This window comes from Bufo gargarizans, chromosome 2 (genome assembly GCF_014858855.1).
Source record: "Bufo gargarizans isolate SCDJY-AF-19 chromosome 2, ASM1485885v1, whole genome shotgun sequence".
Classification (NCBI taxonomy): domain Eukaryota; kingdom Metazoa; phylum Chordata; class Amphibia; order Anura; family Bufonidae; genus Bufo; species Bufo gargarizans.
The window spans coordinates 264,383,753-264,395,867 of record NC_058081.1 but is presented as its reverse complement, the minus strand read 5'-3'; the positions used below and the strand labels follow the sequence as shown (position 1 = coordinate 264,395,867).

At 43.6% G+C, this 12,115-nt stretch overlaps 1 protein-coding gene across 1 annotated transcript in view; it reads right to left on the bottom strand.

Annotated features, from left to right (window-relative positions):
• The window catches only part of GRM8 (glutamate metabotropic receptor 8), a 1,458,522-nt gene that overhangs the window by 170,185 nt on the left and 1,276,222 nt on the right, over positions 1-12,115 (bottom strand). The window contains exon 7 of the mRNA XM_044280260.1: positions 10,560-10,696. Coding sequence (XP_044136195.1) covers positions 10,560-10,696 — 137 coding nt within the window. The remainder of the gene's footprint in view (positions 1-10,559; positions 10,697-12,115) is intronic.

The window sequence follows — 12,115 nt, the reverse complement described above, 5'->3', positions numbered from 1 at the left end:
TTGCATAAAATGGCCGCCGCCACCACCCACCTAACTAACAGAATTATAAAAAAAAAAAATTGTGGTAAATGGCCTCAGGGCAGGGTTAAACGATTGTGTCCTGCACCCACACAACTATTTCTAGGTAGATCGCTGAGTTAGAGTCTCTCCTATTCTCTCCCTGAAATCACAAGTCCAGCAGCATCCTCTCCCTACACTTGTAACAGCAGAGTGACGTGCAGCGCTACGTGACTCCAGCTTATATAGAGGCTGGGTCACATGCTGCTCTGGCCAATCACAGTCATGCCATTAGTAGGCATGGCTGTGATGGCTTCTAAGGTCAGACAGTTAACCACTTGTCGATTGGCTGCTGTGCAACCTTTCAAAAAGCGCCAAGAAAGAGCCGAACAATGAACCCTAACTTTTACGGAAATGTTCGGGTTCGGGTCCGGGGTCCAAAAATCCTAAAGTTCGGTACGAACCCAAACTTTACAGTTCGGGTTCACTCAACCCTACCTGTAACGTCTTTTGTTTGCACTAAGTTTACTGTAAAATGACTGGGCATGAGGAGGCTTTTATAGGGCTGTGACATCACAGGGGTTGGCTATCTACTGATTGGCTGTCTGCGTGGTATTATGGGCTTCTTACTTCCTTGTTTTAACATGTGCAGCAGTCATTTTAGAAATAAATGCAATTCGTTACCATGAAGCACGAGGAAATTCAACTTCAGGACAAATAACTATTTACTGAAATTTGGATCGGATTCCACTTTGTCAAATTCGAATCGCTCATCTCTAGTAAACACATAAAAGCTACTTACTCACAGTAAACTTGTATCTATCATTAGTATTATATATTGATATTGTCTATGATAGTATATTGTGAATTTTATATAATTAAGCTTACATCTTAACATGATGAACTACTGTGTAGCATACATATACATACATGGCATGGAGGCATATATCCCACTGGCGAATACACATATACTAGAAGAATTGTATTTCTACAGGAATGATATTATGAGCACATAAAGAGTACCTTCCATTCCCATGGCAGGCATTGTACATGTGCATTTTAATGAATAGCTATTGTAAACGTATATAGATACAATGTTCCTGTAGTGGTAAAGTGGAGGATGCGATAACACTATCTTGAATTGCTTTAAATTACAAATGAAATGTGTTTAAATATTTAAATAGTTGAGCGCTGTATATTAAGGTAAGAAATTCTTCCATGCAGATGGCAATGACAGGGGAACGATTTTGCACAATACGTTGCATTTTCAATGTGACAATTTCTTTTTCATCTACAGAGAATATAAATACTTTCTATTTCACTGTCATTCTAAAACAAACAGGATTTGAAACCTACTTTAACCGTTATCCATTCACTGCACAGGTTTATTGAAATGAAAAAAAAAAATGCTTTATGTAGCTTTTCTTGAGAGTATTCCCAACCCATTTGTGTTCAAGTGTTTCATAAAATGTACTATTTTAAGCATGGGGCAATTTCTGAAAAATTATCTAAAAAAAAAATAAAAAAATGAGAACAACTATTTGCATGTTTAATTTAACTCCCACTAAAGTTTCAGCTCCTGATTCTTTGTTATTCAGGGCATTCCATTTTATGAATTGTTTTACTGTATATAGCACTGAATTATTTGGCATGTTCTAAGCTCTAGAGAAAGCCATCTGTATTTCTTGTGAAATACTTCCCTGATGAATATTGATCCCATTCTTACAGACATTACCCAGTAGCAGTGAGAAAAAATAATATCAATAACACTCATATGGCGGTCCTTTTGAACACCTGAGCCATTCCCAAAAGAGACCAAGGCCTCCTCTGAGTTCTAAGTCATCTTTTGGTAACAGCATTTGGAAATAGACAATGGATTTTTCCACTGTGCATTGTTTCTACATTCAGTTTTATTCCATTTAAACCACTATGCATTATTTTGTATTATAAAAAATAATCTCATTTATTCAGTTATAAGGTATTAGCTATAAGTTTATACTCTACAGTTTAGAAAGCAATGTAGGAAGACAACAAAAAATAAATTTCGAACAATATAATAATAAAATAGTGTTTATAATTAAAAAAGTAAAATAAGACAGTTTAACATTAACAAGTAAACAGCCCAATGGATCAATTTCTGCATCCATAGAGTGCAATTTATTAGATATGTATCCAATTTTTTAAATAATAGTTTAAGGAAAAATCCAACTGTATTATGTTTAATGCAAGGCTTGGGGAAGTGATTCCAAAACACCAAAATGAGAGAATGTCTATATTATGACCACTAAAGTTGATTGAGCACCAAAGTGCTTGGGTACTCTGGCCAAACACATCTACCGAGCACCCGAGTATAATGGAAGTCAATGGGAGAACCCAAGCATTAAACCAGGCACCCCTGCTCTGAAGAGGGGAGGGTGCCTGGTTAAAAGGGAAAAGTTCAGAAAATGATGGAAACACCACCTAAATGGTTTGGGAACAGAATGGGGAGGATGTCTGGATGCATCTTGGACTTCCAGGTTGCTGCTGGGAAGGATGTTGTCAGAGTAGTACGCCACTTTTACAGACTGACAATAATACGCACCAAACCAAAGAAAAACTTGATTTTAGAGGAAAACATTTTAGGAAACATTCTTTCCTGTATATTTAATTGTATATAAAGTGCAAGTGCTGCCAAAAATTACAAGGAAGAGGCACTCCGATACAAACTGTATATCACATAAAGGAGGGCCTCATTCACGTTGTGATACAATTGTTCATGTAGCGAGAATCCTACACTCATAAAGCCTATGCACTAAGTGAAAGGGCTTCCAAAAATTACAAAGAACTGACACTCCAATACACCCTGTGTTACACATAAAGGAGGGCATCATACACAGCCTTGAAAAATTATGATTGATGGCCTGCTGGTGACCCTCAAAAACATTAGGAGCAAGAGCCTGCTGATCTGACCATCTAAAACATATTGGGTGAGGGCATGCTGCCGTTTTGGTGACTCTAGATAATATGGGGCCGATTGCATGTCCCCGTGACTGTGACGATCAATTCAGATGTCTGCCCTAACCACTTTCAATGTTATTTTCAGCCTAAACTATATAGACCATGGATAATAGGGAAATCATGGTTTGATTCCGGAGAGGGAGCCTGAGAAACAGCTATGATTACCACATCTAAGCAAGGCAGCATGCGTGCAAAAAAAACTATTAGGTATAATTAGGTGAGGGCCTGCAGGTGAGCTGACCCTGTAAAAGATTGTAGGTGAAGGCCTGCTGGTGAACCTCAAAAACATTTGGAGCAAGGGCCTGCTGATCTGACCATCTAAAACATTATGGTCGAGGGCCTGCTGCCACTTTGGTGACTCTAGATAACCTGTGGCCGATCGCACATCCCCGTGATGGCGACAATCCATTCAGATGTCTGCCCTATCAACTTTCAATGTAATTTCAGAGCAAACCATGGTGACCATGGGTAACGGGGGAAATCATGGTTCGATTCCTGAGCGGGAGCCTGAGAAACAGCTATGGCTACCGCATCCAAGCAAGGCAGCATGCGTGCAAATTACCTATTAGGTATAACTAGGTGAGGGCCTGCAGGTGAGCTGACCCTGTAAAAGATTTTAGGTGCAGGACTGCAGATGAGCTAACCCTATAAAAGATTTTAGGTGGGGCCTGCTGGTGAGCTGACCATGTAAAAGATTGTAGGTGAAGGCCTGCTGGTGAGCTGACCATGTAAAAGATTTTAGGTGTGGGCCTGCTGGTGAGCTGACCCTATAAAAGATTTTAGGTGCAGGCCTGCTGGTGTGCTTACCCTATAAAAGGTTGTAGGTGAAGGCCTGCAGGTGAGCTGACACTCTAAAACATTATATGCAAGGGCCTTCAGGTGAGCTGAACCTATAAATGATTTGAGGTGCAGGCCTGCTGGTGAGCTGACCCTGTAAAAGATTGTAGGTGAAGGCCTGCTGGTGAGCTGACCCTGTAAAAAATGATATGCGAGGGCCTGCGTGTGAGCTGACCCTGTAAAAAATTATATGCGAGAGCCTGCTGGTGAGCTTACTCTGTAAAAGATTTTAGGTGCGGGCCCACTGGTGAGATTACTCTATAAAAGGTTGTAGGTGAGGGCCTGCAGGTGAGTTGACCCTCTAAAACATTATATGCGAGGGCCTTCAGGTGAGCAGAACCTGTAAATTATTTGAGGTGCGGGCCTGCTGGCTAGATGACCCTCTAAAACATTGTAGGTGAAGGCCTACAGGTGAGCTGACCGTCTAAAACATTATATGCGAGGGTCTTCAGGTGAGTTGACGCTGTAAAAGATTTTAGGTGTGGGCCTGCTGGTGAGGTGACCCTCTAAAAGGTTGTAGGTGAGGGCCTGCAGGTGAGCTGACCCTCTAAAACATTGTATGCAAGGGCATTCAGCTGAGCTGACCCTGTAAAAGATTGTAGGTGAAGGCCTGCTGGTGAGCTGACTCTGTAAAACATTATATGCGAGGGCCTGCTGGTGAGCTGACCCTGTAAAAAAATTATATGCAAAGGCCTGCTGGTGAGCTGACCCTGTAAAACATTATATGTGAGGGCCTGCTGGTGAACTGACCCTCTAAAAGGTTGTAGATGAGGGCCTGCAGGTGAGCTGACCCTGTAAAACATTATATGCGAGGGCCTGCTGGTGAGCTGACCCTCTAAAAAATGATATGTGAGGGCCTGCTGGTTAGCTGACCCTGTAAAACATTATATGTGAGGGCCTGCTGGTTAGCTGACCCTGTAAAACATTATTTGTGAGGGCCTGCTGGTGAGTTGACCCTGTAAAACATTGTAGGTGGGGGCCTGCTTTTTAGCTGACCTTGTAAAATATTATAAGTGAAGGGCATATATGAGACGAATAAGCATGTGTTGATATGATGGAAGAGGAGAAGGAGGATGAGAAAAGGAATATTCAACCATATACCCTTGTTTGTGGTGGAAGGGGTGCATGGGAATACAGCATATCCAGTACATTATAAACAACACATTTAAAGTGCCTTTATGTTCATCAGCTTTCCTCTAGTGGAGTCGAGAAGTCATGGTCAATCCAGGCCTTGTTCATTTTTATAAGAGTCACCTGTCAGCATTTTCAGTTGACAGGCGGATACGCTTATCTGTTATAATGCCACCAGCAGCACTAAATACCCGTTCAGACAAAACGCTGGCGGCAGGGCAGGCCAGCACCTCCAAGGCGTAGAGCGCCAGTTCATGCCACGTGTCCAGCTTGGACACCCTGTAGTTTTAAGGCAATGAGGGATCATTGAGGACGCTGACATGGTCTGCTATGTACTCCTTCACCATTTTCCAAAATGTTTCCCTCCTTGTGACAGAGGGTGCTGGGGCGGTGTCATGAAACTGTCCCAGGCTTTGGAGAGTGTTGCCCTGCCTCAGTTGGAACTGCTGTGTGTTTCCCTTGTCTCCCCTTCTTGGTTGGCCAAGGAACTACGGACTCTGCCACCAGCGTTGTCAGATGTAAATTTTTGGAGCAATTTTTCAACAAGGATCTTCTGGTATTGCACTGTTTTGCTCATCCTCTCCACCAGGGAAATGAGAGATGAGAAGTTTTCTTTGTAGTGGGGGTCAAGATGGGCGATCAACCAATAATATGTGTTGTCTAAAATGTGTATAACGTGAGGGTCGCGGGAAAGGCAGCCTAACATGAAGTCAGTCATGTGTGCCAGAGTACCAACAGGCAAGACTTCGCCGTCGTCATGTGGAGGATCACTCTCAATCTCCTCCTCCTGTTCCTTCTCTTCTGCCCACCCACACTGAACAGATGGAAACTTCTATGGGTACTACCCTCTGTTGCAGAGACAACTGATTATTGCCGCTCACCATCTGTGTTGATTCCACAAAGTTTCTTAAAACTTCACATAGGTCAGACATCCATGCCCACTCTTCGCTTGTGAATAGCGGAAGCTGACTGGAAAGGCGACGGGCATTTTGCAGCTGGTATTCCACTACTGTCCTCTGCAGCCAACTTGTGGAACGTCGAGTTCCAGCATGTGCTCACGTCGCACAACAGCCAGTGAGCTGCTGAAGCGTTAAAAGACCGTCTGAAGCTGTCGATTACTCACAAGTAGCTCAGGCAAATTGGCAGGCAAATTGGGGTAGGTTTTGAAAAACCGCTAAACCACTAAGTTGAAGACGTGGGCTAGGCATGGGATGTGTGTGAGCTTGCCAAGCTCCAAAGCCATCACCAAGTTACGGCCATTATCAGACACAACCGTGCCTGGTTCTAGGTTGAGTGGCGAGAGCCATAGCTCAGTCTGGTCTCTTATCACCTGCCACAGCTCTGCGGCGGTGTGCTGTTTGTCCCCTAAGCAATTTAGCTTCAGCTCAGCCTTTTGCCGCTTCCCCACTTCAGTGCTACCCATCTTCCAGCTACCGACTGATGACTGACTGGTGCTGCACGTGGATAATTCGTTGGTGGCAGTGGAGGCAGAGGCGGAGGAGGTGAAGTCGAGTTTGGAGCCACTAACGTAGGTGCTGGTGGAAACCCTGATCAATGTAGTGCCCGCAATCCTTGGTGTAGGTAGCAACTGTGCCATCCCAGGGTACGACTCACTCCCGGACTCCACAACATTCACCCAGTGTGCCGTCAGGGAAATGTAGCGTCCCTGGCCGAATGCACTTGTCCATGTGTCCGTGTTTAAGTGGACCTTCCCAGTAACTGCATTAGTCAGGGCACGTGTGATGTTATGGGACACATTGTGGTGTAAGGCGGGCACAGCACCTTTTAAAATTGTCACTGGCTGGGGACTGCGTAACGCGGGACAGCCGCCGACATCAGGCTGTGGAAGGCCTCAGTGTCCACAAGCTGAGCATTTCGTGCTATGGCCTGTGGGTGGGTGGCTGAGTATTTTTGCTTGCGTTCAAAGGCCTGGGGTAAGGACATTTGGACACGGAAGTGGATGTGGTCACTGATGGTGCTTGTAAAGGTCCAGGTACAGGGCGGGAAACATCTGGGCCTGCGCCTGCGACAGGGGATTGGCCAGCACGTAACTTAGGAGAAGAGGAGGCAGTGGTGTGACCTTCAGACAGAGATTGTGGACCCAGGCATTTGTCCCACTTATTACAGTGCTTGGATGCCATGTGGCGGATCATGCTGGTGGTTGTGAGGTTGCTAGTGTTCACGCCCCGGCTCATTTTCATATGGCACAGGTTGCTAACTACTATTATTTTGTCGCCAGCACATTCCTCAAAAAAGTGCCATACTGCGGAAAATCTACCCCTTGGCAAGGGAGATTTCCGCAAGGGGGTGCTCCATGGAACAGTTGTGGGCCTGTTTGGTGTGGCTTGCCTTCTCTCTTTTGGCACCCCACTTTCTCTTCCAGCCTGTTGTGGCGCTGCAGATCCCTCCCCCTCTGTACTGCTGTTCTCGCTCGGCTTTCAACCTTCCCAGGTTGGCTCAGTGACCTTATCATCCACCACCTACTCTTCCACTTCCTCACTCTAATCATACTCCTGATTTGTTGACCTAACCACAATGTCAGTGATTAACAACTGTGTCTCATCCTCTTCATCAACCTCTTGAGACAGTAATTGCGGTTGACTCATTGGCAACTGTGTCTCATCATCATCCATATCATTAAACACTAACTGCCGTTCCCCACCGTCATGTTCTTGTTATTGTGGATGCTCAAGTGGTTGGGAATCAGGGCACAAGATCTCATGTCCCTCTTCAAGCTTGGCAAGAGGGCCAAATAAAGAAATGGCGATGAAAAGAGGTCCTCGGAATATCCAAGTGCGGGATCACTAGTTTGGCCAGACTGTACATGGTGGGAGGAAGGGGTATCAGGGTGAGGATTGTGTTGACCAAACTCCTGGCTACTGAGACTGGACTTGGTGGAAGACAGTGTGGTGCTTAACCGACTGTAAGCATTATCTGCTGCAATCCAACTGACCAGCTGCTCGCACTGGGCTGACTTCGCGAGCATTGTCCTGCACCGCCCTTCAAACTGGGACAGGAAGCTAGGTATCGTGGATGATTGTCTTTCTTGTGCTCTGGCAGCAGGCACAGTTTCTCTGTGCAGCCTCTGAGTGCACCATCAGCGTCACGGCCACTTCCTCGTCCCTTACGGTTTGCCTTCTTCATTTTAAATGTGATATGTGCTTAAAAGTATGTCACACGTACAGTAGCGTAGGATTTAGAAGTGTATGCGCTAAAAAAAGGTATTTGTGATGAGGAAACGTTATACAGGACAGGTACCACAGGTAATGTCACTGTTTGCAGTTTCTACAGAAAAAGTACACTGGATGTCACTGATATTTTAGGGATGCGCACACTTTACACAGGAGATGTGGCATGAATAATTTAACAGTCTGCAGCGGCCTATTACACGGTATTTAGCGCAGGATGTGCTAAAAAAATATATTGCTGCTGTCACACACAATAGTCCTTAAAAGGACTTTGGGGTTTCTGAAAAGTTTTTTGTATAAAAATGTTCCTATTACTCTCCCTACAATGTCTGTCCCTTCCTATGCACAACTCTCCCTAGCACTGAGCAATTTAGCGTAGGTTGCACTACACGGAGTGCTGTCCGCATCTTTTGCGGCCCCTTTGAAGTAAATGGGTCTACATCCAAGCCGCAAAAACTGCGGCTCGGATGCAGACTAAAACAACGGTCGTGTGCATGAGGCCTTAGTAGAAGCAAGTGTATAAGTTCTGTGTATAGAAAAGTCAGAAGAGACAGCTGCTGGCCAGATGACCATTTGGATGACACTAATTAAAGGAGTATAAACCCCTTAAAATGATTGAAATGATTTTTCTGGGACCAAAACATCAGTGCGTTATTCTTAGAGATTAGTGGATCTATTGGAATTAATTTCAAGTTGAATTCTAATAAATCAGTCAGTAAATTTGACGTGAATCAAAAGTGCTGGCCTGAAAATTGGTGCATGAAACTCTGAGGTCTCATAGGAGTTATATGATTTCTTGTCTTCTTTTCTTGTTTTTCTCCATGTTTTTTTTCAAAAAAAATTCTCTCGCTTTTGACCTTTAAGCTAGCTTTGAAAGCAAGGACAGCATTTTGAAATAATGACAGAATAATAGTGACATAAATAGCTATAGGTAAATGCATGGTTGATGATGTTAACAGCCTATTTAAAAACACCCTGCACCATCAGATCTGTTATGCTTTTTAAAATTAAAAAGATTCTCAAAAGTTTTTCCCTTATTGGGGACAGATGCCTGCCCATGTCTATGCCCACATTGTCCTGAACAAGCAAGCAGTCCAAAGATTATGCCTTAAAGGGGTTGGCCACTTTGCAATATTTTTACATTACTCACTGTTATTTATTTATTTACTTATTTTTTGTTCCTGCTGTAAATTTTAGCAACTTTCTTCCATATTGTTTCTCCACTGTTGCTTAAGTACTGGGCTGCTGCTCCTGTAAACATTGCCTGTGCACTGTTTTTGCAGCTCTGGCTCCTACAGTTGACATCAGAAAAAATGACTCCATAGGCTCCCCCTGACCTGCCGGCATTGCATACTCCCATCTGTCTTTTACTGCACAGACTCCACATCAAGCGTTCAGAGCCTACGCAGCAGAAACAATTGCTTCCAGTGTGCCAACCATTGTGCAAAGCTGGCAAGTGAAGATGCACTTGGAGATCCCCTGGGTGCAACCAAAATATATGCTGCTGTTGGTGTACTAAAATAAGTTCTTTCTATACGTATACACTGTATAAAAAAATTGCAACAGGTTTTTGTAAAAAAAAAGGAGAAATTGGATGTCCTTGGGTGTGACAAAATATATGCTATTTAGCTACTGTTGATGCACTAAACTGAACTGTAGAAAAATTATAACAAGTTTTTGAGAAACAAAATTCTCCAGCGCATAAAAACTCATTGTGTACTGTCCCTTTCATGTGAAGAGCTCCAGCTCTGTCTGTAACAAGCACACAACACTAACTAACCCTATTTTATCCCTAATTATAAAATCTGACTTTCTGCTTAGTAATTTAATTTATCTAAGTAAATACATGTTTTTCACAATCCCTACACTGTCCCTGCAAGTTTGGTTTAACCCTATAAATTACTATTGTACTTTTATGCTAAATACATTATGATTTTAAGCCACCTAATTTATTTCTAAACATAAATCTATGTTTCAACTTAGGCTACTTTTACACGGCAATTTCTGGGTCCGCCTGTGAGATACGTTTCAAGGCTCTCACAAGCGGCCCCAAACAGATCAGTTTAGCCCCAATGCATTCTGAATGGATAAGGATCCGTTCAGAATGCATCAGTTTGGCTTCGTTCCGCCTCCATTCCGCTCTGCAAGCAGCCTTTTGGTGTCCGCCTGGCGGTGCGGAGCCAAACGGAACCGTCCTGACTTACAATGTAAGTCAATGGGGACAGATCCGTTTACATTGACACAAATATGGTGAAATTGTAAACGGATCCGTCCCCCATTGACTTTCAATGTAAGTAAGGACGGATCCGTTTGACTTAGACTTAGACTTTTTTTTACTAAGTTATGCAGACGGATTTGTACTGAACGGATACCAGCGTTTGCAAAGGTTACAAAAAGTACATGACTTACATTGAGATGTAACTGGTTTGTCCAATGTCCAATGACTTTGTATTCTGCCGTTTTATTTACTATTTGATACTGGTAAATATCATATCGTCCAGGGGCATCTCCATTCTCATTGTAAGTGACTGGTGTGCCAGCACTGCCTAGAAGATAAAAGAGATTGATTCTGATGTTTATTAGGGAAACATAATGACAAATCGAAGCTGCAACTGTATAAATCAGTATTTCAGACATAAAGTATATAAAGAGGAAGTAGATAAAAGCTGTGAAGATTGCATGGTGCTTATACTATTTAAAAGGGTTATTCCATGATTAATAAAAATCATACATCCTATAGTATATGACAATCTCTTTCTAACAAAGCTAGAACTATCCCTGTAACTCATATGAATACAGGGATATCCTCTTTCATTGCTCCAGTTGCTCTGCTATTTCAAGCTTGAAGCTCAGGGGTGTGTCCTTTCTCAGGTATATGTTCTTTTACTGACGCTTTCTCTCTGAACAAATAGCAAGTGGTGCTATACAAATAGATTTTATTGAATAACTCAATGGCTAAATTAAAAGGGAATCTGTCACCTAGTTTTACCCTTTAGAGCTGCGGACATGCAGAGATAGATCTCCTCAAGCATGTCCACAATATACCTAGCCCATAGCTCTGTGTGGTTTTATTTAATTAATTTCATAGATATGTAAATTATCCAAGTAAGTTGCCCAAGGTGTGGTTACTTACAGTTAAGGAGCCCAGCCACGCCCCCTGTGAAGGAGCCCAGCACCACCTGCATCCAGGAATCTCCTCCTTGCTCACAAAGTTGCAGTGCCGTAATCTCACTATGCGCGAGCTAGCACCCATTTTGGGCCAAATACTAAATTTGCGGCCTTGGCTGCATCTGTCAGTGTGAAACACATGTTAGATACTGGTGTTCTATTCTGTTATTAAAAAAAAAAACATCCATTTTGGGCCAAATGCTAAATTTGTGGAGAATGAGGAGAGCGTTGAATAAGGGACGTGGCCCCGGTCATGGTGCTGCTGGTGGAGCTCCTGTTGCAGGGAGAGGATGTGGTGCGAGTAGGCGACAGAACCTTCAGCGGTATTTGGACGGGCCTAATGTGGCTCTACAAATAGTGAGGCCAGAACAAGTACAGCCGATAGTAGATTGGGTTGCTGACAGTGCTTCCAGTTCCTTCACATTGTCTCCCATCCAATCTCCTGCTGAAAGATCTGAGTTGGCACCTGCAGCCTATGTCCATCAGTCTTTCACCTCACCCCCTTACAAATCAGCCAAGCAGTCTGAGCCCCAAGTCATGCAGAAGTCTCTTCTGCTTTTTGATGACTCTGCTAGCAGGGTTTCCCAGGGCCATCCACATAGCCCTTCCCCAGTAGTGGAAGAGATTGAGTGCACCGATGCCCAACCACTTATTTTTCAAGATGAGTACATGGGAGGACCACCGCAGCACGTCTCGAATGATGAAACACAAGTGCCAACTGCTGTGGCTTTCAAAGTGTGCAGACTGACAAAGAGGGCAGGTGAGAAGACTGGGTGGAAGATGATGTGGAGGACGAT